The sequence below is a fragment of the Antechinus flavipes genome, chromosome 4, assembly GCF_016432865.1.
Source record: "Antechinus flavipes isolate AdamAnt ecotype Samford, QLD, Australia chromosome 4, AdamAnt_v2, whole genome shotgun sequence".
Lineage (NCBI taxonomy): Eukaryota > Metazoa > Chordata > Mammalia > Dasyuromorphia > Dasyuridae > Antechinus > Antechinus flavipes.
The window spans coordinates 55173462-55198615 of NC_067401.1; the positions used below are offsets into that span (position 1 = coordinate 55173462).

At 46.9% G+C, this 25154-nt stretch overlaps 2 protein-coding genes and 1 long non-coding RNA gene across 7 annotated transcripts in view; 1 reads left to right on the forward strand and 2 right to left on the reverse strand.

The window, feature by feature from the left end:
* Window positions 1–1127: 1127 nt before the first annotated feature.
* Window positions 1128–13261, reverse strand: LOC127559394 (uncharacterized). The gene is made up of 3 exons (XR_007953120.1): window positions 13164–13261; window positions 4106–4147; window positions 1128–1425 (listed from the first exon to the last, which is right to left on the reverse strand). It is a non-coding gene; the product is annotated as an uncharacterized LOC127559394 (long non-coding RNA).
* A 416-nt stretch (window positions 13262–13677) lies between these two features.
* Window positions 13678–19138, forward strand: PSRC1 (proline and serine rich coiled-coil 1). 4 transcript variants are annotated; one of them, XM_051993154.1, is made up of 8 exons: window positions 13678–13770; window positions 15289–15345; window positions 15493–15550; window positions 16353–16791; window positions 17515–17629; window positions 17724–17969; window positions 18266–18359; window positions 18458–19138. In XM_051993154.1, the coding sequence occupies exons 2-8, from the start codon at window positions 15327–15329 to the stop codon at window positions 18465–18467; spliced, it is 981 nt and encodes a 326-aa protein (XP_051849114.1). In that variant the 5' UTR covers window positions 13678–13770; window positions 15289–15326; the 3' UTR covers window positions 18468–19138. The 4 variants fall into 4 exon arrangements, with proteins under 4 accessions (XP_051849114.1, XP_051849116.1, XP_051849115.1 ...); XM_051993156.1 differs by having other exon boundaries at window positions 18583–19138; XM_051993155.1 differs by lacking the exon at window positions 13678–13770 and having other exon boundaries at window positions 14454–15345.
* A 2064-nt stretch (window positions 19139–21202) lies between these two features.
* Window positions 21203–25154, reverse strand: part of CELSR2 (cadherin EGF LAG seven-pass G-type receptor 2) — a 46839-nt gene continuing 42887 nt past the window's right edge. The window contains exons 29-34 of one of the 2 annotated variants that reach the window (XM_051993160.1): window positions 24582–24709; window positions 24257–24345; window positions 23931–24113; window positions 23649–23786; window positions 23274–23511; window positions 21203–22870 (exon numbers count right to left, since the gene is read on the reverse strand). In XM_051993160.1, coding sequence (XP_051849120.1) covers window positions 22849–22870; window positions 23274–23511; window positions 23649–23786; window positions 23931–24113; window positions 24257–24345; window positions 24582–24709 — 798 coding nt within the window. In that variant the 3' untranslated portion in view covers window positions 21203–22848. Of the gene's footprint in view, window positions 23016–23273; window positions 23512–23648; window positions 23787–23930; window positions 24114–24256; window positions 24346–24581; window positions 24710–25154 lie in introns of both variants that reach the window. The other variant, XM_051993158.1, reaches the window with a different exon arrangement.

Here is a 25154-nt window from a genome sequence, read left to right on the forward strand (position 1 = left end):
CTTCAGCCTGAAGTATAAAGTCGGTGACTTCAGCATTGACTGATGATGGTCTGTTGAAAATACCATGGTAGTTATTCAGCCCATCTCTCTAGATCATGTCCTTAATCACTAATCAACATGGCTCCATCATCGAATAGTTAAATGTGCCATAGGTCGTTGGCTCATAAATGACCTTCAGGACATCATAAAAGTGCTTTGGATTGTCACTTAACTGAATTTCATCTGACTTCTTACTGAATCAAGAATTCTTCATTTCTCTATGCTTCATGAGCACTTTATCTTGATGGAATTAAATGCTGCCTGCTTAGAGAGAAACAAACTATCCTACTGATAAAGCCAGTGGAATTCTCATTTTTCATTTGGCAGTTTCTGAATTTCCCTGTCATTTTTTGTCAAATTAGACTTGATGTTTGCAAGTATTCTGGCCCAGATGGGTGAATTCAGTGCTGTACACCAAATCTCTGAAAGCTGCCTACTTCTTTTCTGCTCCACTGTTGCTAACTATGTGTTGATTCAACCTTCCCTCCAAGTAGTAATAAACTGTTCATGCTTAAAGAAGCACTCTAAGCTAATTCAGTTTCAATTGATCAAGGATGGACAGAAGCAGCTACACCAAAGAAAAAACACTGGGAAATGAATATAAACTGCTTGTCTTTTTGTTTTTCTTCCCGGGTTATTTATACCTTCTGAATCCAATTCTCCCTGTGCAACAAGAAAACTGTTCGGTTCTGCACACATATATTGTATCTAGGATATACTGTAACCTATTCAATATGTAAAGGACTGCTTGCCATCTGGGGGAGGGGGTAGAGGGAGGAGGGGAAAAATCGGAACAGAAGTGAGTGCAAGGGATAATGTTGTAAAAAAAATTACCCTGGCATGGGTTCTATCAATAAAAAGTTATTTTAAAAAAACAAAAAACAAAACAAACAAAACAAACAAACAAAAAAAAGAACTCTATAATCTATTGAAGTAAGTCTTCTGGTAATCATCTTGGGGCTAGCCATTTTTGTTGAATGTCAGTGTTTAAGCTTGAAGAGGATAAGGGTAGGATCATTCCAGCACTCTGTCCCACATCATATCCTATCTCTTCTGCTTACAATGACAATCATTTAAAAACCCCAACATTTGCTTCAAATGTGCATTCATGAAGTTTTATTGCATTTAGGTTAACAGAAGACAGTGTTGGTGATGAGAACATGAAATGCACAAGTCTTCAGTAATAAACAGCCATTCTTGTTTCCAACTTTACTCCAGAAATCCCTGCCACATTTGATAGTCTGTACCTACTCTGGTGTTAAAGTCATCCAGGATTGTCCTTTTTTGACACACTGATGAGAGTTTCCAAATCACCATATTTTTCTTTGATCTCAGCAGGGTTCATCATAGGGAGAGCATATACATTAATGATGGTGGTGTGCTTTTCTGCAAATGGAAATCACATTGTTATGGATCTGTATTTTGCTCCTTTTGGAAAGCATATAAGCTTGTTAACTACATGGGTTTTGACTATAAAACCTAGGTCAGCTCACAGTGCTCTCCATCATTTGGCTACTCCAGAAAAATGTGTATCCAGCTCCAACTTTGGTAAGCTGGCATTCATTTACCAGTTTTTTGTCCCTCACAGCTGTTATCTGGATGCCTTCAGTGTTGAATTCTCTCGCAACAACAGCTATTCATCTTTCAGGTCTACTGGATTTCATGTTGTCCTTAAGTGCACATATTCCGTGTACCAATGATAAGAGAAATTATCTTTGCAAAAGTTTTTGAACTTTTTTCTTCAACCACAATATAGAGTCCCAGCATGCTGTAGTAAACAGGGTTACAATTGATGAAACAAATTTTTAGAGCACCTTTTCTATTTCCTTCCTCACACCAGGAGATAAGCTGCAGTCCTTAAAAAAAGACTACTCAGGAAGATGTGAGGGAGGATGAAAGGAGAAAAAAGAAGAAAGTAAAAAGTACTCAGTAGAGAACAAAAGAATAACCTATAAGCGAGCAAAGAAGAGATAGACACTCATTTATATAATTTCTTCTATTATATATGCTGTCTTGAAATGGAAACTTATTGTATATTTTGAATCCTGACATTCTATAGGACACATGACAATGTTTTACTTTTTTTCAAATTTTCCTTTTCTGTCTTATTTCTATTTTGGTTTTTTCCTATTTTGCATTTAGTTCAATAAATTTTTTTAAAAAGGAAAAAAAAAGTTGCTCAGAACCAGGAAACTTCCAGATTCTACTGCTATTCAATCCAGTGAGAAGACCTTATAGCCTGGGCTGCCTATATGATGCCAGCTCCCAGAGGGCTTATAGAATCTGCTGTATGAGTGATATCTTTTGACTAGAGAATCCAGTGAGGAAGAGTTGCACAAAGTCACCAGCCTCAATCTCTCTTCCAAAGTCATCAGAGTTCAGTGGAAAGACAAAATTAAGATGACTGGCAGTGGGGCTCAGGGTACAGTAACTGGCATCTTCAATTTCTAATCAAGCCCTTGGTGCTCCATAGCACCTGCTTCTTTTTGCTATCTTCATATTCTATTGGAACACATTGCTCACATCTGCCTATTGTGCTGGGGAAGTCTTCACAGGTTTGGAGTAGACACTTCATTCCCCCACTCACCAATGGGCTTGAAGTCCCTTAGTTATCCTCAAATCTTATTTAGCCCAGAGGATGTTTTAATATTTCACCAAAATACAAAACATCCACATGCAGGGATAAGCCTTAACAGAGTAAAACATTGAAAACCATCTGGATAGGTTAAAGCCAAAGGTAGAGAAGAAAAGATCAACTGAACAATTACAATGTAGGGAAAGAATGCATTTGGGCAGAAGCAGCAATGAAGTATCTTTGGGTCCTAAATGATGAGTCAACAATGTAGAGTTATCATTAAAGAACCAAAACCTGTGCTTAAATGAAATGTAGCATAAAATGTGGGAGATCAAAATTTTTCTTTCCATGATCACCTTCTACTTTCTTTCCCACATCCTAGTCCTAGACATTTCAAGTGAAATGTTCCTCTATACATACTCTGATAAAATTTGCTTTGTGATCTTGGGCAAGTCACTTTATTCACTGGCCAGAATTTCTTCAGCTGTAACAGGGAGTTAGTTTAAGATAAACTAAATGATCTCTAAGATTCCCTCTTATATTCTATACTTCTGTACTAGAGCTGTTTCTCTCCCCTCCTAGCATCTGATGAGGTTTCTGGACCAGTGATTGGTTTTAGGGAAGAAGAGTTGGGACAGTGAGGAAAGCTGAGGGGATGCTTTCAACTCCCTTAATTTCTTTCACAGTCCCCTAAGGAAAAGGAAAGAAGGCATATAGAAACTATGAGTTCCCATTATAGACAACATTAGTCATCCCCTTGCTAGACTTTTGTGTCCAAATGAGTTTGATAAAAAGAGACAGGAAGAAGATGGGGATCGACAGCTGGTGAAAGGGTTGGAATAATTTAAATAAAACCTATTTAGCCAGGAAGTGATCGTGTTGAAAGGGACTTCATTGCTAAAATAAAATGGTAATCAACTGTTCCTCTGCACTGTGAGCCAAAGAGAAGAAATTGGCTTAAACTTCAGGATGAAGAATTCTTATTAAACATAAAAATCAATTCTCTGATAAGTGTGGTATGTTTTCTTTTTAGAGACAAGAAGGATGGACGTTTATGGAATTTACTTCTCTGGAGGTCTTTGAAAACAGGATTGATTCTCACTTGTCTGGGATGATTTGATCTGACTAGGATTACCCTTCCTGAAAGGTCTGGTACATAGTAGGTGCTTAATATTTATTTCAAGAATACTGCATTTACATATGTGATTTAATTGATGTAGGGGAGCTACATGTGGAAACTCCCTCTTTTGAGACTGCTCAGCAGCTCATTCTCATATATTATTTCATTTTATATGTGCTAGTATTTTACAGTGCTAGTAACAGTCATATCACCAGGATGTGACTCAGGATGCAAAGAGGTTTTTAAAAAATCACATAGCTGGTTAGTAGCAATGATAGAATTTTTTTTGTGTGACTTATTTACTAAGTATTCTATAATTTTAATAACTTTGTATTATTAAAAAATGTACTATATACCACCCTGATACCTACCTGGAGGTATTCAGCTTTGTACAGTTTTCACTTATCCTCCATCTGAGGAGGGAAATGAAGAATAAGAATTATATTTGCTGAAGAGAGGAATGAAGGCATGGAGAGCACATTATGTATTATCAAACAAGAGAAGGGAGAACAGGATAGGATGGGGAAGAGTTCTTTCGACTATATCACATAAGGAAAGTACATTTAGCTTAATGGAAATAAAACTTGGGGGAAGGATAGGGGAGAGGCAGACCAGGATGACTGTCTAAATATCTGAAGGGCTGAAGGGCTGTCATATGGAGAAGATATTTACTATCTGTACTTCAGATACTAGAATCAAGAAGAAGGTTATGCCCAGAGAAAAGTTGAGAAAATGCATCTCCATCCTTTTGTTGCAACGATGGGGCATGACTGTGAAAGATTGTCTTCTGTCAGATACCATCAATATGGGGCCTAGTTTTACTAAGTTGCTTTCTTTGCATATCATTCCTAGGGATGGCTCACTGGGTTGGAGAGGAATAAGGGGAGACAAATACAAAAAATGTGATGTCAAATCCAAATATATTAATAACAAGACATGTTAAAAAGAAAAGTTGTGAAAAGGCGTATTTCAGCTCTATGTAAGAAACTTTCTAACAAGGAGCATTTTCCAGTGCCAGAACACCGCCTTGTTAGGCGAATTCCTCCTCACCAGGACTGAAACCAAAGAAGCTGGGTGACCAATAACTGCCAAGAGTGCTATTCCTCCCTGAAATGGAACTTTGGACTGAATAACCTCTGAGGTCTCTAAGGTATGACCCCATATTCCTGATTTCACCCATACCTGATGGGGAAGCTAAGCTAGGTGATGCAGTGGATAGAGTACCGGACTTGGAATCAGGAAGACATCTTCCCGAGTCCAAACATGGCTTCAGCCTTTACTGTGTGGAGCCAGGTAAGTCACTTAACCCGGTTTATCTCAGTTTCCTCCTATTTAAAATAAGCTAGAGAAGGAAATGGCAGACTACTTCAGTATTTTTGCCAATAAAACTATAAATTGAGAAAAATGATTAGACAGAATTGAAAGGAAAAAACTCAACCAAACAATATATCTTGAAGTCATGTTATAGTCTCCCAAACTGAGCATTATTTCCCCTCTGTGACCCCATGTTACCTCTTTGCCTTGGCCTAGAAGACCCCAAGATTTGGCTATCCTGGTCCTTGAGATCTGGGTATGTAGCTTATCTTATCTGAGGCCCTGATGTGAAAGGTTGGGGATTTGGTGCCTGCTGAGCCCTTTCCAGGTAGATTTGTCTCATTCTGCTCTGCAGATTTCTCCCTGGGATCAAGCATGGGACCTTTGTTCAGTGATCAGACTCCACAAATCCTGCTTGAGAGGAATGGAGTGGCTGCCCCAAATCAGGGAGATATGTTTGGGAAAGCTGAATAAAGCAAGAAGTGTCAGCAAGAGCCAAAAGCAAAAGTCTAATGGCGATAGGCTCTCTGCTCTTCTTGAGCATGGGTAGATCTGGTCAGTTCTGTGGAGTGGGCTAGTACCATTCAAAGCAGGAATTCCTAAGAAACATCCAATCTGTTAGCAATAACCGTGGACCCCAAGCTGGCTAAAGCTTAGGCACCTTCAGGAATCTGAAAGGGTTCTGAATTAGACATCAGGAAATTTGGGTTCAAATCCCAGCTTCAAAGCTTTCTAAACCTGTAACCATGAGCAAGTCATTTTGATTCTCGGAGCCTCAGTTTTTTTTTAATATGAAAAATAGATATTTGTATGACAGCAGGGAGGGAGAAGGAATGGTATCCCAGATACCACCTTCTACTATTTTGCATAGTGTTAGGAATTGTTAAGAATGCTCTTACATCTTAAATCTTAAAGCATGTCATAAATGTGAATTATATTATTGCTGCTATTGGTATTCATTTGGACCCGTGTAGCCCTGAAAGTCTGCAACCTGAACTCCAAACGAGAGTAAACATGCCCAATTCCGTCTCTTATGGTACGTGATCCTCAGAACCTGGGGCCAAGTCCAAACCTCTCATGGATGCTGTTGGAAAGAAGTCCCCTAGAATTTAAAATTCATGGAATTTTACAAGAACCAGCTAAATTATTGAGAATGCTGTGAGTTGAATATCACAATAAATTTCTAAGAGTATTTTGTATATTTAGCTATATGTTATCACCTGAAGGACATGGGGGTAGATCTAAGCCCTATTGTAGGTAGGTCTGAAAAGGCTAGTATGATTGTTCTTTGTATATAGAGGAAAACCCAAGCCTCGAGCCATCTAGACTCATGATAACCATGCCCTAAATGCCAAGCAGGTGAGTGTAAGAACTCTTTTTCATCCAAGCAGCCCAGTATACTGATTTCAAGCCAGTATCAGATGAGGGGACAACTAGGAAGCCTGAAAGTCAAGGTCCCAATCAATATCCTGGTAATAAGTGAGGCAAAGGGTGATATAGGGAGAAAACTTTGTCCACCCAAGGATTCCTTCTCCTGTCTGAGAAACAATGACATCTGAGAGATAGAGCCAAGCCACTTCTTCCCGCCTCCTTAGGTAGGAATAGTTGTAGGGAAGAACTCACTGTGTCATAGAGAAATAAGGGAGGTGGGGGGCACTGAAAACATTTCAAGGTTTGGGTTCCCACGGATACTTTTCTGAGTCTCTAAACCACGTAGGCCCTCATTTGTTGGGTATCCTTGGGGCCTTGCGGCAGAGGTTTGCAATGCTGGAGCATTATCATCACACTGCACATTGCAAGTCTCTAACCTCACTATCGGCAACACCTACTTCTGGGTCTTTGCTAAAAACCAGTGTAGACTCAATGCCACAGCTCCTGTCACCACTGACTTTGCTCATATCCAGAGAGCAGGTAAGGAGTCACAATACGAAACAAATTGAAATGGAAAGAGCTGAGAAACCATCAATAGAGAAGTCTTGGATATTATGATCATTTATGGTCCAGCTCCGCTCCCCACTAACTCCAGTAATCACTTTCAAGCCTAAGAAGTTTACTGAGATTTCTCTGAAGCCCCGGAGTTCACCCGACTACTGGCAGACTGCAGCATGACCTAAGTAACATCAGTCCCCATTTCTTTGGCTGTGTCCAGCATCTCTCAAGATGAGCAGGGAAATCTGGGGGCTTGTGCTGCCTCTTCTAGGCCACAGACTCGGCTCCCCTCTCCCTTGAACACTACAGAGAACTCTAACCTGTACACTTGTCATATCCAGAACCCTTTGTGCCAAATTGCACACATTAAGCTGCAGAGCTACCTTTCATATACAAAGATAACACTACTGACCCACCAGCAGTTCGGCATATGCTTCAGGGCATTTTATAATAAGGTCAAGATGTTCTTTCCAAATCCATTCATCTGACCCACTGTATGTTATTTGCAAAACGATTATAATGCTATCTAGCTATAGAATAAGTGAAACTTGTTTCCACCTAGGGGGTTAAAACATAGCACTGTTTCTTCTAATATGGACAGAACCAGGTGATCTATTAGGTGCATTTGAATCCTCATTATGAGACAAATTTGCTCTGAAAAGTGAAATTGATCTCTTAATTTCTAGGACTTATCATTGGGATTGAGGGAGAGAAGACTGGCACAGAGTTAATCAAACACTTCACATTATCTCTTAAGAAGAGCTTGGATGCTTTTGTGGCAGGTATGAGTTGCTGGAATTCCATGTTTCAACAGTTCTAATCAGGAAAACTTCAGTGAAGGAGGTGATGAGATTTCAGGGACTGAAGACAAATACCTTGATGTACTGGAGAGGGGAAAATAACCCAGTGAACTCATCCCTTCCTGAAATGTAGGAATCAAGAGTTCAGAAGGGCAAAATTTTTCTAGTCAAATGCACTGACATCTTTCCTCTGTCTACCCACTTTGTCAATTAGGACAGTTACCAAAGCTTGAAAATAGGTTATCCCAGAGCAGGATGGGGCAGGAAGAGGGGAGAGGGCGGTGATAGGAGGTAAGGAGGAGATGTGGGGGGCCGTGATGGGAACAATGTAAGATAGTCCTGTCCTACCACCTCAATCTCAAATCTTGCCTTCTAACCCAAGATAATATGAAGAACCAGATTAGGCAAATCCCAAGTACAGAGTTCTGACCAGGGTTTCTGATCCTTGGAGTTTCAGAAGCCAGAACTTTTTGATGAAATAACTTTCAGGACAAACATCGGTGAATTGAGTGGATGTGAAAAATTGTTTTTTGTCCTTCATTCTCGAAGAGGACCAATGACATCTTTATAAGACAGACTTGGGACTCTGGGAATTCAGTCATTACCATGTCATCTTAGAAACTTTGCCACAATTGGAAATCCAGGGATCTAGAGTAAAAATGAATCTGAAGTGTGGCTCTGGTTTCCTTCTCATCTTTTAGGCTGTGCTATAATTATTCTAGTTTATTTGAATAGGGTTTTTTTTTAAATCATTATTTCGTTTCTTCTCCATGCAAACACATTTTAAAATAGACAAGAGTTATAATCCCCATTTAACAGATGAGGAATCCAAAGTACAGAGTGTGTACCAACCAGCCTCACAATTCCTGCCTACTCAAAACAGTTCTGTATCCTGAAAACCTCATAATGGGGTTTAACTCTGCCCTCTGGATTATACAAAGAACATTACACATTTCTACTTCTCTAAATGGATTTCATCAGTTGACACCAGTCTTTCCAAACTAACAAGCACCCCAACATAGCTAAGTATCTAAGGATTTTCCAGTCTCTCCCATGAGTACAGGGAAAGGGACAATATAAATTTTGAGACCCCAATGATGAGAGACCAATCATCTGTCATTTGTGCTCGGAGTTTTCCTATGGAGTCTCAGAAAGTGATGCGATAAAACATTTAGCTTTTTGGTCCCAGAGAGGCCTCCTGCAAGAATGTAACTGGCTATAAGGCAGGATAAGGGGGGGGGGGGGAGGAGGGGGAGTCTCTTAATATTGGGTTTGGAACAAGTCTGTATCATTCAACTTTAGTCCCTTAGCCCTTCAACATTCAGCCACTATTTATCACTTTTATCCATTCCTGCTTAAGATATATAAAGCTTTGATAAAGTCCATACTTGATAGATTCTTATCTACAACATTTAATATTCAGATGTTAAAAATTGTCCCAATATTTATCAAAAGGGAGGTTTAATAGAAAATGAGTGGAAGGAGAGAAAGTGGAAACAATGTTTAAAGAACATTTTTATAGGAGCTGTCAAGAGAAAGGGAAAACAAAGGTTATAGCTTGGGGGTATGGTAGATCAAGTAGAGGGCTTTCCTTGTTCCAATACATTCTCTTAAATTGTAGTTTGGAGATGGAAAGGGTTGGTCATAACTAAACTTAAAAGACTTTTGCAAGAAATCAGCAATCTTAAAAGATTAAAAATGTTTATGTTGACTTAAAAATGAACATACTGAACATCTCTATACAAATGTATACATAAACCATACTTTAAATTCTAATTTTGATAACCCTCTCACATTCTCTTCTATGAAGGGATCTTTTGACTTCACCCTTTCACGCAGGCTAATTGTTTTAGTCCCTAGGACATTTAGGCCTGCCTTTAGCCATGTGCTACTTCCCTCTGGCCATCTTCCTGCTAATAATCTTATGCCAGCACCTGTCTCCTTCACCTCTCCCCTTCTCTGCCGCAACCATCTTGCCGTTTTTCACTTTGGAAAATTAAACCAACTTTCACTACTCCTGGAAAGGGTGGATTAGGCTAAACCCCTAAACTCCATTTTCCCTGTAACTTTCCACCCCAAACTACTTCTTCCTGACCTTCTCTTTTATTAAAAATGCCAAGAGCTAAACTGTCTTTTAAAATTTGTATTTCTAGTGTTTAGCAGTGAGCTGGGATTATAGACTTTTAACAGTTTTTTTTCATTCATTCATACATTCATTCAGCCTCTCCATCTCTCGACCATTTCTGTATCTTTTTGGTCATTTCACTCTTTCTACAGTCACTATCCAGACAAGATAATGATACACAAGATTCATATGCACAGGAATTCAAGATCCAACTGAACAGGGACACTTCACTCCCACTCCCTGGCTACAATTTGTCCCTGTGGTTACAGCAGTAAATTGGCTACCTAGTATCTGTCTGAACATTTGTTACTGCATTGAGTCATTCTGGCTGGTTACTACTGGTCTTTAGGGAGCTACAAAGAGCACAATCTCCCTGCTGCCTGAGTTTAGTTTGGAATGTGCGGATCCCCATAAAAAGATCTGGGTTTGACCTTCAAGAAACCAGATCTGAGATGATGAAAACTTATTTACTAATAATGACAATAGTTTATTTCCACCTCCACCCCCAAACCTGAGTTCAGTTTACCACACTCAAATTTTCCTTTGAGCTTGACCTTTTTTCGACACTTTTTCTCTAGTTAGAATGTGATATGAACAGAATATGACGAGAAACCCTCACTGGTTATGGATCTCTTCATTGGGGTTCAGAAGCGCTCTGGCACAGATGGGGAAGATAAAGAAGATAACAGTATAATTAGGAGAGATAGAATACATAAGGCATAAATAAACAGTATACAAAAATCAAGAATTTAAGAATGTTCTGAAAGCTGAGAGATCATTGGAGCCATTGAGGGAAAGAGAATCACATTAAGGATCTGTTTGAGTTTAGCCTGGAGGACTCTCTTGCCTAGACTTGTGTCTATTCATTTCTTTTATCCAAAACTGAATGTGCATATGTCAAGGTCATACCCTAAAAGTAATGAATTCTGGTTTGCTTGTCTTCTCTCCCAAAAGATAAAAGTGATTCTGGTTTGAAGTCATGTGAGGTTACTGAGAAAACATTTTGAGCGAGAGATTGGGGACTGGAGAGTTAAGAAAAGTGGCAAATTTTGAGTAAGACTTTGGAGTAGAGGAAGGACTAGATTTGGTTGAGAAGTATAGGGAAAGCATCGCAGTTTAGAGAAATGTTGTGCATTAAGGTGTCAAGAGGCCTGAGCCAGCTAATCGCATGACCAGATTTTCTTCCCACTTGAACAGAGTCCAAGCCGAGGGCTTAAGAAAAAATGATACTCGATGATTCAGCTTACAAACCACAGACCACCAGCTGTCTTTGAGAACTCAAGGCTAACCCATGCTACCTACTTCCTTACACTCAACTTGGTAAAGAGCTTTTTCACATTGAAAGATAAATCTAATCACAGTTCATCTCTTCGCCTTTAAACAAAAGAGTTGTGCACTGGGGTGTGAATAGTTCATTCACCTACTCAGGTCTCTAACCAGCTGCCCATTCACATTCCCTTAGGGTGCACAAAGAGCTGACTGAGGTTGGAATGGTGGTTTTTGTGGCTGTGGGGTGGCCACACTTCTGGTTTGCTTCTGTTGATAAAACTCTTAAAACCCCAACAAGGAGTCCAGAAAGAAAAAGTGGTCCTGTTTCACTGGCTCTTTCCCTTGGTTCTACAATTTTCAATTTAAGAGACATTAACTCCTGGCCATTCTCAAATTACTTCACTCATACATGCTGCAAATAAATACCTTGAAGAGATGAGGGACACACTGCCGCCTCACTTCTGTGGATACAATATGGCTCCCCCCACCCCAAGTGACAATAAATCCAAAGGTGTCACTCGGGACCCTCGGGAAGGTGGAACAGTTAGTTAAAAAGCAAAATTGGTTGTCTCCTGGCTCTCCCATGGACCCCAATCTTCCTGAAGTTAATTCTGAAAATCTAAACAATTCTTCAGATCCTGGGAAGTAATCTTATTTGGGAGGCTCCCCAGCCCCAAATCACATAAATCTGCAACTTCCTGGCTTTCCCTTCTTCACCCCTCGTCCCCTTTACTTATATCACAGTTATTGCACTTAACACTTCACTTAAAAGAGGGTCATTGTCCAGCATCCTCAAGTACCCTTAAACAGAGCTGAGACCCAGGAAGCAAAAAGGGACATCCTGAGGTCCTATGTCACCAAGTCCATTACATGTCTGCTTCCAAGGCCAACCCCTCAGACCCAGAGTTTACTTGCTGGGAATTAGACAAAACGATCAAACATGATTATGTTTCCCCTGCTTGTTGCAGTACAGCAGAATTAGCAAATCGAAGGGTGGAAACTGAGACGTTAAAAGATATCAAAGACTGCCAGAAGTGAGCAAAAGGAGACAGGAAAATTGGAGAAAAGAGATATAAGAACTAGTTATAGGGTATGGAAATGGCCCTCATTAACCTTAGGTGAAAATATCCCCCTTTTGGAGAGGTGAGGCAGAAAGGGTTCGCATTCTATTTGGCAATTTTCTCATCACTTAAGGTGCATTTGCTAACTTTTGGCTACACCACAGTAAAGCTTATAGCTACTTCCTCTTGCGATGGTCTTCTTCAAACTTGCCTCAATTAGAAACGTTTGTTATCAGTTTTTTGTACATTATGATGGTTTTTTGAAGAAAATGTCAAGTAGTTCTTGGTAAAAATAACTCATGTTTATAATCACCATCTTGGGTTTTCATTAAGTAAGAGCACCAGCGTCTCTCTCAGTTCCACAAGACAAGGATGGTGGCATCCCACACTCCACATTTTCCTAACCATATTTCTGAACACATGGAGAAAAGAGATTCGTTTTGTAAGGCACTCTTTTTTCTCTCCCCCCTTCCCCCCCTTTTTTTTTTGTGGGGAAAGAAATAGATAATTGCATTCTAAAGAGATTCTGTCCAAAATGCTCCTTTGAAGAATGGTAAGCAATAAGTACAGCAGATTTAAGGCAAATCGCGTAATGTCCGGTGGCCTCAATTTCCCCATCTGTAGGGGAGGGTTTAACGCAGATGACACCTTGGGGGTTTCTATTCCTAAATCTGTAAATCTTCAGTTATGTCCAAAAGCCTAGCGCGGAAAACCAGCTCCTCCCTTCCACGAATAAGCTTTTAACACCTTTTCCCGCACTTGTTTAGGCTTTCTTTCAAACAGTAGGCGCCAATTATGTGCCCCGAGAGCGAGGAAAGGAAAAGGGCCTGCCCTCGGGGGGCTTCCATTCTCGGAGGGGGAAGGGCGGAAGGCGGTACCGCAAATCCATAAATTAAGAACTGTGATGGGGGGGTGGGGGACAACGACTAACAATTGGGGGCCAGCAAAGAAGGCTTCTCGCGGGTGGAGGCCCGAGCGGAAGGTCCCGAAGTGGTCATTGAGAGGCCTCTCCATCTGCCTCCACCTCTGACCGGGCAGTTCAAGAGCCACCCCGCGCGGCGAACGGAGCAGGACCGAGCTGCTGAGGGAGGCGGTTGGAGCGCCACGGGGGCGGGGCCGGGCGTTCAACGGACACTCATTGGCGCGTTTTCTCGGGCGCACCCCGCTCCGCCCCCGTCCCAGGGTTGACCCGCGTTCTCCTCGTGGGAGAGGGTGGGAGAGGAAAGCGCCCCCTTGTGCGCTCTTGCGCGAGCCCCACAACCACAACGACCTCGAGAAGCAGTCACCTCCCGTTCTCCGGCCGCTTTCCGTTCGGATGCCCCTCCCCTCCCCCCTCGGACTTCCGGTCTAGAGGCTCCTCCTCTCCCTTGTATGGGGTGGGGTCAGGAAAGCGATGTTACCAATCAGAGAAAGCTTCAGGGAAAAGGGGTGGGGCCTAGGAATTTCGAAAGGTACCCCGCGCCTTGGGGGTCAATTCCCGCGACTGGACCAAGAAAAAGGTTCCCTTCGCGACGCAAGGTGGTAGTCTCGTAAGTCAGGTGAGGCGTGGGGGGGGGGGCTCGCGAAGGATCCACAGGGAGCGACAGGATCGGGGGGCTTCGGGGAATTAATTGCTGGGGGCCGGAGAAAAGATCGGGGATGGAGGAAGGGGTCCCCGATGCATTGCAATGAGGGCAGGAGGAGGGGGGCTGCAGGGCCGGGGGAAGGGGAGCGTGCGGGATCCGGGGAGCGGGGCGTACAGGGCCAGGAGGGAGCGTGCAGAGCTGAGGGGAAACGGGTCGGGGGAACTGGGGCGTTTGGGATCGGGGGGCGGGGCGTGCTGGACCCAGGACAGGACACAGTGGGGCACGCAAGATCGAGGGGAACGGGGCGTGCGGGGCCGGAGGCAGGAGGTTCTGCAGCGCCGGGAGCTTGAGGCAATGGGGAGTGCAGGGAAGGGGCGTGCAGAGGGAAAGGGGGGCAGCTTGCAGCGAGGGAGGGGGACTTGCATGGCCGCGGGGGAGGCGTAAATGTGCAGCGGCTAACGCAGCAGAGGAGAAAGCATCCCCATTCATTCCTGGGGATGGAGTGGGAGGAGTTAGAGCCTACACACACCCCCTCCTCCTCTTCGCTCTTCCCGCCCCCTCCCCCCCACCCCCCCATACCAGGTGTATTTACTAGCGCAGGATAGCGTTCGGGTCCTGGAACTTTGGAAGACTTGGGTTCAATTCGGGTTCTGGGCAAGTCGCTTAACTCCTGTTTGCCTCAGTTTTCTCATCCGTAAAATGGGGATAATAATAGCACCTATCTCCTAGAACGGTCGTGAGGATCAAATGAGATCCTGTGTATAAAATAATCGTGTATAATACCTACATAATAAGCATAAATGCCAGTTTTTGTTAGCATCATCTTCATCATCAGAGAGCAGAGCAGCTGGGAGTGTGAAGACCCGGCTTTTGTCCCAACTCTCCTCTTCCCCTGCCGGGGCTCACCTTAGGCCGGTGTCCATGGTCTCTCAAATGAACAGGTTGGACCAAATCCCTTTTATTTAACTTTTACACGTTGTTTAAATAAAACTCTCTGATAGAGTTTTTCCCGTTTTCTTTAATCTTTGTCTTTATGTCCCCATCAGTGTCTGACACATAGTTCGGGCTTAATAAAGGATTATTGAATTGAATCCCCTCCAGCTGTGACACTAATTCTCTCAGCCTAATCCCGAAGGTTGTGCCTGGGAATCCACATCCCAAGTGGAGGACGCCTGTGATCTAATCACTCTGTATCTGAAAGAGACTTCCCACTGCCATTCCCAGCAGGGGATTATCCAGCTTCTTGCAAATCCAGGGGGGGAGACCCCACTCACAATCTTCCGAGCCAGCCCGGTCCACTTAGGGGCGCCTCTGAGTGTTAGGAAGTTTCACCTTACATGAACTGGAATCCTGCAGTTTATGCCATTGGGTCTCGTTCTGTTACCTGGGACCCATAATGGAACCCTGAGAAGCACAACAGGCATAGCAAAGTCGGGAGAACCTGCTCTGCAGAATGAGGGAAGACCCCAAAACACCATGCTTTCTTTTCAGTTCTGGCTCAAGCTGACTCTTTTCCTGCTGGCTACAATATGGAGAATTTGGAGGAAGGTGAGAAATCCCAGGTGCTGGAGTAGAGACGGGGCCTGAGGCAGTCTGGACTCTAAATCTTTTGTAGACCAATGTTATGGACATGAAGTTGGGGGAGGGGGGTGGAGGAGAGGGACCAGCTTTAGCATCTGTTATTTCTCCCTTTAGACATAATGTTTATTGTGGATGAGACATTGGATTTTAGTGTGCCATCACCTTCAGACAGGTAAGGGTCCCTTTGTGCTGTTTCTCTCTGCCTTTGCTATTCACTGTGAATCTGAAACTTTGAGTTCTGGGCAGTTTGAGAAATCTGGCGTAAATGGGCTGGATGTTTGGTGCCATCAAGGATTAGCAGTAAGAGTATAGAACTAGGAGAGAACAATGGTGGCTGGGTTGGGGTTTCAGGACAGCAGAAAGAAAAATAAAGGCATCTGTTCATCCCTCGTTGTGGAGTTTCCCTGAGCCAGCCTTGTCCAAGATGGTCTGTTAACTGGTTCATATGCTAGTAGGGACAGTAGCAGAGGTGCGCTGGCTCTCCAGAAATGCAGGAACTACTTTTAAGTTCATCCTTCATTTTATTACTTTCTTAATTATAGACAATGAATAAAACAACAGACGCAGCCTTGCTTTGTTAGCATTTACCAATTTCTGAGGTGTAAAAGCTCACCTTGAAAACTGAACAGTCGTCCTGGAGCCTAAATAAGCTGGCTCCAGCATACCCCTGTCGGCACTCCAAGTAGCACCTAACACTGACCTTGTAGCCAGAGCGAAAGTTAGAACTTTGAGTGGACGAAAAATTATTAAGCTCTTAGTATGTGCTACATACTATGGTAAGCACTGAGAATAGAAATATTTAGCCACAGTCTCTGCCCTCAAAGAACTTCTGTATTAATAGAGTGGAAAGCTGACTGGGTTCAGCCGGCAGACCTGTTGCTTGCTCCCTAGTCCCGTCCCCTCCTGCTCCCCTCTTTTCCCCCGGTGGAAATCTTGCCTGGATCTAGAACATCTAGGTTTGCTCTCTGACTCAGCCGAGAGGAGGAAGAGGCTGCGGAGCCAGTGATTCCTGAGCGGCCACCTAGACGGGGTCTGGCCCACCGGAGTGACATGAATACTGTGGCCGAAGAGCCCCAGGGCTTAAGGCTAAGCTTAGGCCCTCTCAGCCCGGAGAAGTTGGAGGAAATTCTGGCTGAAGCCAACCGTCTGGCAGCCCGACTGGAACAGTGTGCCCTGCAGGAGAGGGACACTCCTGATGATGGCAAGGGGAGGCGGGTGAAGGCCAGTCCCCGACGGGAGACATTCGTGGTAAAGAATAGCCCTGTCCGAGCCCTGCTGCCCACCGTGAGCTCTTCCATCCGGGGGGCCTCTTCTCTGGGAGGCCTGAGCCCCCGACTCCGGAGCAATGAGAAGAAGGCGTCGAGCAAGGCTCTTCGAGCTGTGCCTGGGAAGAAGCCTTCTAGCACAAAGAAAGTGAGTATGGGGGACATCACTAAGTGACCCAGGAAGGCTGGGTCAGACCAGCCCCTGCCCTAACAGGCTTTCTTGGGAATTTCTGTGGCCGGTCTAGGGTGACCCATATGAAGGGGTTGCAGTGGGTGACCAGATTTTAAGAATGCTGAGAAGGTCTAATGAAGGGCATCCAGCCTAATGAGAAAACTGGAGACTATGTCCTGATCACTAACATTTATAATTTATTTTTTGTAAATATAAATATATATATATATATATATATACACACACATATATATAAAATTACAATTATTATCCAATTTGATCTTCACAACAACCCTGTGAGAAGTAGGTGCTATTGATATCTCCATTTTACAGAGGAGGAAACTGAGGTGAACAGAAGTAAGTGACTTGTGCAAAGCTGTAGCTAGTATCTGAGAGAATTTGAACTCAGCCTTTCTTGATTCTGTCCTGCCATTCTCTCATTCGCACCACCTAGCGGCCTTGGACATATTTAAACGAGCAAACAAGGGGGACCTGATCCTTGTCTTCAGTTAACAGAAGGGAAGCCCTGTGGAACAGTGATCCACCTTGTTCTATGACCCCCTTTTCCCCCTTGTAATACACCCCGGACCCATCATCACGGTTCAGTGTGAGACAGGCTTGCCCTTCCCCACTGCTGTGGGCTCGCCGGGAAGAGGTTCTCCTCGCTTCCCCTTCCATTTCCTTCCTCTCACTTCTCAGGAGGTGCCCACTGGCAGTGTGCTCCCCTCCGCAAGAAGTCAGTCTTCTCCCCTCAGCCGGATCACCCCTCCAGCCCGGGGGAAAGTGGGACCCAGCGGCAGAGCACCTGTTGCCGGTAAAAAGAACGAGGCCTCTTTGCCTTGGAGGGGACGTCCGGGAGACAAGGATTGTGGTTCTCCTTGCTTAGAAATACCCTTCTTTATCACCAGGCTCAGCTTCCACCACACGGCCAGCCCTCACCCTACAGCTTCCCCCAAGCACCCTTCAGCGCCCAGCCCGGACACAGGGCCCGGCCAGCAGGCCCAGCAAGCTGCCCACACCTACTGCCATCCCCAAACCCGCCAGCCAGGCCCTGCTCTCCAGCAGGAGTCCCCTGTCTGGGAAAGGCAGTCTGCCCCCAGAGTCCACTCCACCTCGGAAAGGGCCATTAAGGCCCAGCGCAGCAGGACACCGAGGTGAGGAAGGCTGGACTTAGGGGAGGAGAGCCCAGAGAAGGAACATTAAATGGACCCATTTCACCCTTGCCAGGGACAACAACCAAAAACATGCTTTCCCTTTAATTCACACAGTCACCTTAAAAAGATGGGGCCACAATCAGGGAGAGTGTGAGTCAGGGTGGAGAGCCCAGACTTGTGGACCTCTGGGTCTTAGAAGCTTTGCTCACTGGGACCACGGGCCTTATGATTTCCAGGGATGTTCTGCTTTCTCTTGTGACTCCTTATTAATTTATTTTTTTGTCACCCCCACCAAGTTTCTGCTCCCCAGAAATCAAGCCTTCCAGTCTCTGCTGCCTCCCGAAACCATCTGCAGTTCCCCAAGAAGGTGATGACGTCTGGACTCACTAGGTAACATATATTGGGGTGGATTGGGTGCTCGGGCTGGAAGGGGTATATGGGTATCTTCCAGGACTGGTGCCTGAGGCTTCCCTTTCCCTATTTTTTAGAGGGACTTAAGGATCCGGAACTCAGCTGGGGGAACAGATGCAGCAGGGCTGTTGTCCCCTCAATGGGGGGACGCCAACTGAGGAGACACCAGCAATTCAAGGAGCTCCTCGTTCTGTCTCTTTAGGTAATGAGATGAACCCTGTGAAAACAAACAAGCCACTCCATGAGCACCCGGGCTCAGGCTGATCTCTCAAGCCACCTATCCTTCTCCAACTTTTAAGTGTTGCCGCATCGTTGCCACCCAGACCAAGCTCCTGGACCTCCCGCACCCTGATATGTGGCTACAGAGAGCTTTAGGGGAGATGGGAAATCTTGCTTCAGTTAAATGAAGTATTTCTGAGGGGAAAGGGAAGAGCAATTTTATTTCCTGAAGTGAAATGTAATCACTCCCCTCTGGACCCTCAAAAAAAAAAAAAGTGAATAAAAGTAACCCCTTCTCCTGGGCCATCTTCACATGACTGTTCAGCTCTGGAAGATTCAATTCTTCAGATGTTATCTGGCTGGGCAAAAATGTTTTTACAAAGCGCCCAGTTCTGTGATCTCTCTCCGTTCCCAGAAGAGAGAGGGGTTTCTAACTCACATCCACCACTGGACTCAGGATTGGCTTGCAGCTACCAAGCCAGATTCTGTCTTTTTCTAAAGTCTTGTCTTCTGTAAATAAATACTTTTTATCTCCTGAAGGAACAGTTTTGTAATTCTCATGCTGTTTTTTCCTTTTTTTTTTTAAAGGTACTTTTAGAATATGTTTCATCCCTAATAAATGCTTTGTCAACTTTTGCGTGACTTTGAGGGTTAGGAGGTGGGATGAGCTGAGGTGGGGAGTGGGATGTGAGGATGCTAACATTAGCCACAAACCCTTGCCAGAATTTGCCTTAGCCTCCAGAATCCTTTTCATTATGATGGATTTGCCGGAGTTGGGTCGTGAGAAAGCTGGAAGGTGGCTGGGGGAGTTAAGGCTCCAGCAGCCAGGTTAGAATGAGAGGGTCCAGAACATAAAGATGGATGGAGCTGCTTTGGAAGGGATAAGTGGTTTGCGTGTTTAGGGCTCCTGAGGATTGGCAGATAAAGGAAGCTAGAGACCCAGCCTCAGTAGGAGGACCCGAGTTCCCGTCCGCCTCTAACACTGGCCTGGATGCGACCCCAGGGGGCCGAGTAAGTCTTAAGGCTGAGAGTTGTGGAGTAGGAGCCCATCTGCTGGGTCAGAGCGAGCGCCTCATCTGGAAACCTGGCTCCCATGAAAGCTGGCCCAAGCCCAGGCTGCTTCCCCGCAGGAGCCTCCTTTCTCCCTCGGAGAACCAGGCAGGGCTGGCCACAAGCCCCCACACCCGTCCGCAGGGCCCCTTTTGTGGCATTTGTCCCCTTCGAGTTGCGAGGTTCTTAGAAATAGGATGTTACTTATACTGGGAGGCTTCTGGGTGGCGAGGGCGCGTTCATCTGTGTCCTACAAGACAGCCCCTCTCGATGGGAGTGGTACCCGGTACGTGGGCATCCTTAGTGCTTACCAGCTTCTAGGATCGTGGACAAACAACTTCACCCACGTCCCCGAGTCTGTTCCTGGTGTAAAATGAAGCTCCCGCACTTCCTCCATGCAGGTGCAACCCTAAAGACCCTCTCCCTATCTGGGGTAACCCCCTGCCCTAACCCCCTCGATGGACAAGGGCTCCTACTGTTACTTAGCTGAGGAAACGCCAGCTTGGACCTCCCCAATGAGGAGAGGTCCCTGGCACTGTCTGGGAGCCCTCGGAGCAGACGCCCTCATCTTCTAGAGCCTAAGGATGACAGAACTGCCACCTAGTTGGCGACGTGCCAGGGGACGCCAAGGACAGGGTTTCCCTTGGTCATGTTTTCCTTAGGGCCGGGAGAACTTTCCCAACTCCCCACCATTCAGGGGTAGAAGCCAGCAATGTGTGTGCTCTTCTACCCGCCCCCCCCAGGGGCCCCCCGGGCCACTCCATCCAGCGGGCTCCGGGCAGCGAGAAGGGGCTTGCTGCGGAGCGCTCCACTTATCTATCTCAAGTTCTTCACCCCGCTTGTCACCTCCTTCCTCCTCCCATTTTCTCACCCTGACTCTCAGACCTGGGGAGCGCACTTCTGCCAGAGAATTCAGAATCAGATTTGGGGTCTTGAGGCCCTAGAGCCCCCACCTACTGACCCCCACATTTTACAGAGGTGGAAATGGAAGCTCAAGATGGCCCGCCCAAAGTCACAGGAGGAGTGTGGGGATCTGAGATGGGATGCGATGCCGACTCCACGCCCAGTATCCTGGGAGAGAATGACCGGGAAAAACGTGGTGGGAAGGAAGATCTTAAGATTCTCTATTTAAGCTAGAAGGGCCCATACCTTCAACTTAGAAGATGAAGAAAAGTGGCGTGGCACAGAGGGACTCGTATGGGAGAGGCAGGATCTGAACCAGGCACTCCCAAGACAGATCCTGGGCTCTCTCCTAAAACACTCATTTACTCTCCCTCCTCTTACAGAAGAGGAATCCGAGGTCCAACAGACTCTCCCCCAACAGCTCCAGAGTCACCATTCCCAACCATGGCCCGGTCCTGGGCAGAGACCCGACAGCACAAGGTCCTCTTGTCCCAGGGCTATGGCCCCAGGTGGCGAGCAGGAGACCCAAAACGAGGGCAGGAGAGGGCTGACAGTAGGCGGCTGTCGGGGGGCTGGGCCACCTCGAGACTGTTCTGAGCCTTCTCTGTCCACACAACTGCCCGGCCTTCCAGAATAAAGAGACAAATGGGTCAAGCTGGCAGTGCTCAAACCTGCACAGAACTAGTTTATTCAGTAGAGGGAGAAGGCCAAACAAACAAAAATCTATAAATATTTACAGTAGCAATCAAACTGTACAATCCAACAATTAGTAACAGGTTATGAGTCCAGCATCTTTGTGGGGTTGTTTTTTAAGTCTTCAAGTAGTAAAAGCAGTTACAGTTTTAACCCTCTGCAGAAGTGGAAGAGGAGGAGAGGAGTGGGGAAGAGATGGGCAATCCAAGGCTGTAGGAAGAGCCATGAATGAACCTAACTTTGCAGAGAAGAAATGTCAAGTTTACCAGTCTGGAGCCCTTCTTCCTAGACCACCTGCCTCCAGGAGGATGATCAGTGACATCAGAATTTGGTCCACATGCTTAGGATAAAATGACTCAAGTGAATGGCAGCTGGCAAGATGGAGGGGAGTTGGGGGCGCCTAAAACCAGCTTCTCCCTTAAGAGGGTAGCCTGAGGTTGAAGCAAGGGGACCAGAGGCCCTGGCTCCCAAGCCAGAAGACCACAGAGAGACACTAAATCCATGACATCAGATGGCATCCACATCCTCTGGAGCTAGACACAGTCCCATCCCAACACAAAAGGCAAATAAATTAAAAATAATATATATTATCTCTCTCTTCAGAGGGAATGGGAGGAGGGGGAGGAAGGAGGGAAAGGAGGATGAGGAAGGAAGAGGAGACTACTTCCTGGGACTTTGAAGAAAGAGGCAATTCCGAGAGATTAGACACCGGAAGCCACCTCAGAGGCCACAGCAGGGGCCGGCAGGTGAGATGCGGTCAGAGCCAAATCACTGTTACCCACCCCACAACCTAAGACCCCTCCTCATTCCCTGGGCCGGCTCCAGCCCCAGCCACCTGGGGCCTTGAGCTTTTCTATCCATCTCCAGAGCAAAGGCAAGCAATGTAAACGACCCCTCCCCAGCATGGTTTGGGCAGAAAGGGAAGGGAAAAAAAAAAAAAACTTTTGGGTCAGCAAACTGAGCAAAAATCTTGGTTCTTGAGCACTGCCAGAGGCCTAGAGAAAAGGAAAAGGGGCACCATCCCCAGCTAGGGGTCAGGGACTCCTGGGTCCTTTCCCCTTTACATTTGTTCATGCAGCATTGGGGGGCAGGGAGGCTGGTCCTTTTACCACCCCTCCTGCCCCCAGACAGGGGTGTTCACTTCTTAAGGGGAGTGTCATTGTCCCCTCTCCCCCAAACTGGAGCCTATCTTGTCCAGCTTGTCCCCTGTAGGAAGTGTGTGGCTTTGTCCTTTTTCTTTTGGTGATGGCAGAAGGGGGGCAGAAAATTCCCAGCCCCCCCAGAACCTTCCCCTCCTCCCAGAGGCACAGCAGATGGGAAACTGGGGGGAGGCAGAGGAGGATCCTGGGAGGTCCCATCCTCTAGTGGGTGGAGGAGAGTCAGTTTTCATTGTATAAAAAATTCATCCCTGAAGACACAAGAGCAGATATCCTTCCAGTTTTTTTTTTCTTTCTTTTTTTCCTCTTTTCTGAAAAAGCGTTTCCTTGGAAGTGTGGCCCCAGGGTTCCAAAGTGCATTGGGGCCAAGGGGTGATGGCAGGGGGTGATTGGCACAAGATGGGTTGGGGGAGCGGGCATTCCTCCCGGCAATGCCCACGGGCTCCTCAGATGGATGTCTCGTCACTGCTGTGGGGCAGGAAGAGGGAAGTTTGGGGGGTGGGCAGAGGAAGAGGGGAAAAAGCACAAGACATGGTATGGGGGCATGAGAGGGGAGCCTCAGGCGTGGGGGCCGTGGGCCCAGGGTTAATGCAGGAAGTTAAAGAAGAGAAATCTGGAGAAGCAGGAAAGGAAAAGTGACAGAAAGGCAGAGAGCAGGTTAGTGTCAGAGCAGAAGAGACAGAAGCTTCCAACCAGAGAAGGAAAACAGGGAAGAAACCCCAGCCCTTGGCCTTTCCCGCCTAAGTCAGTCTCCCCAGCCTCCTCTGGCCCAGATATCTCCCTCCTTCCCCCCTCAGAGCTTCCCGGGCACCTGAGCCCCCCCCCGCCCCAGGAGCGGCCACCGAGGGTCCGGCCCAGGCCATCTACTCACTCTGAGCCCGATGAGTCCTCATCCACTGTGCCCGCCTTGATGCTCATGGCGATAGGGGTGACCCCGTTCAGCTGCTCCTGCAACGTCTGTCGGGGAGGGGGACGTGGGGGGAGGGGGCCGGCCCGGCTGCTCTCACTGGCCGAGGAGCCCCGCGAGGAGCCGGTGCCCGGCTCCGGGGGCAGCCGCAGGAGGTTGCTTTTCTCACTGATGGTGGGCAGACACTTCTTCTTGAGGATGCCTGCAAGGAAGGGAGTTGTGGTGGTTGGGGCCCAGCACCGGGGGCAGAGACTCAGGAGAGCACAACCAGAACCCAGACCTTCCGCCTCCTTCCCACAGTCCCTTGTACGGGAGGGTCTTCTCCGGGGCAGGGCTCACCTTTGTGGGGCTGCACAGTGGGTCCGGGCAGGGGGCCCAGGGGGCTGTCCCGACACAAGGCCTCCCCGTTCTCCTCCTTGGAGGCTGTTCCAAGCTCACTAGGCCAAGGGGCTTTGCCAGGCCCCGGGCCACCATCAGCTGGAGGAGGGAAAGCAGGTCAGATCTCAAGGGCCCCCATGCTGCAGACTGCGCGCTTTCCCTAGAGAGGGTCAATGTGGGGGAGGGGCTATGCCTCCCCTCCCCCAGGGAACTGCCTCTCACCCACCCCAAATGCCCATCTACCTTTGGGGGTACTATGCAATGGCAATCGCTCAGCACCGGGTCCCAGCAAGCTGTCCCAGCCTGGCTCCCCAGGGAAAGCGCCATCTTCCTCTTCCTCCTCGCTGTCCGACGAGTGGGTGGATGCATAGGAACCGCTCTGGTCGTCCTCCAGGGACAGGTCACTGTCTGAGTCTGTATCAGGCCCTGGAGGGAGCGGGAGAGGGATCAGAGAGCCCCCTCTTGTCTCTGCTCACTGTGCAGATGCCGGAGCTAAGCGGGCACACAGGGTGGCTGGGGGATGCCAGACGGTCCCCACTCTGCCCACCAGAGGGCATTCAGGAGCTCACCGTGCTGCTGGTCCTGAGCTTCCAGGAACAGGACTCCTGGGTCCCCCAAAGCAGCCGGCCCTTGGCCAGTGTTCAGACTTGATTCTTCCCTGCAGGGAGACAAGTGCCCACGAGGGTGAGGAGCCACAGCTCCATGGCGGCCCGCTGGCTTTCTGTCTCTGGCCTGTGCCTTTGCCAAGAGTGGCAATCCCAGGCCCTCTCCCAGCACCCACCCAGACCGGCCTCCCTTTCTTGCTTTCAATGGCCAGCTGAGTTGGTTGGGCCAGCGTGGTCTCAAGGGGGACCCTCCCCTTGGGGAGGCCCATCTCCTGTCCAAGGGCCTCACCTGAGCAGGAAGGGAATGTAGCTGGGCTGACTCTTGCCTGAGCGGCTGGCACTGTGCAGGGAGCCGGCCGAGTCTCCGTAGGGCTGGTAGAGCCGTCCGTCTACGTAAGGGCTGGGGCAGTTGTAGGACTGAAGATGGAGACAAAGGTAAGCAGTAATAGCCAGGGAGCTTCCCCTAGAATTGTCTGCCATGTTTCTCAAAGGGCAGGCCCTATATATTTCCCTCTGCTTGATAAAACGTCCCCTATCCTTGATAGTGGGCAAGATATTTCTGACAACTCATCCCTCTTCAAATCTTACAGAATCTGACATGCCACGCTCAAGATTTCTCCAAACGCCCTCGACGTTTCAAGCACTTGCTGCTTTTTGTAAGAAAAAACTTCTGGGGGCCGACTATCTCACAATCACCATCCTTGTCTCCCCCAAAAACCCCTCTAGTTCCTAGCTGCTTGCACCCAAATACCTCTTTATCCCAGATACAAACACTGTCCCATTCTGCCTCACGCAAGGCCCCGTGCTGGGCACTGAGGACTCACTGACCCTCAAGCGTTCGCACTGGACAAGCGGGAGACCC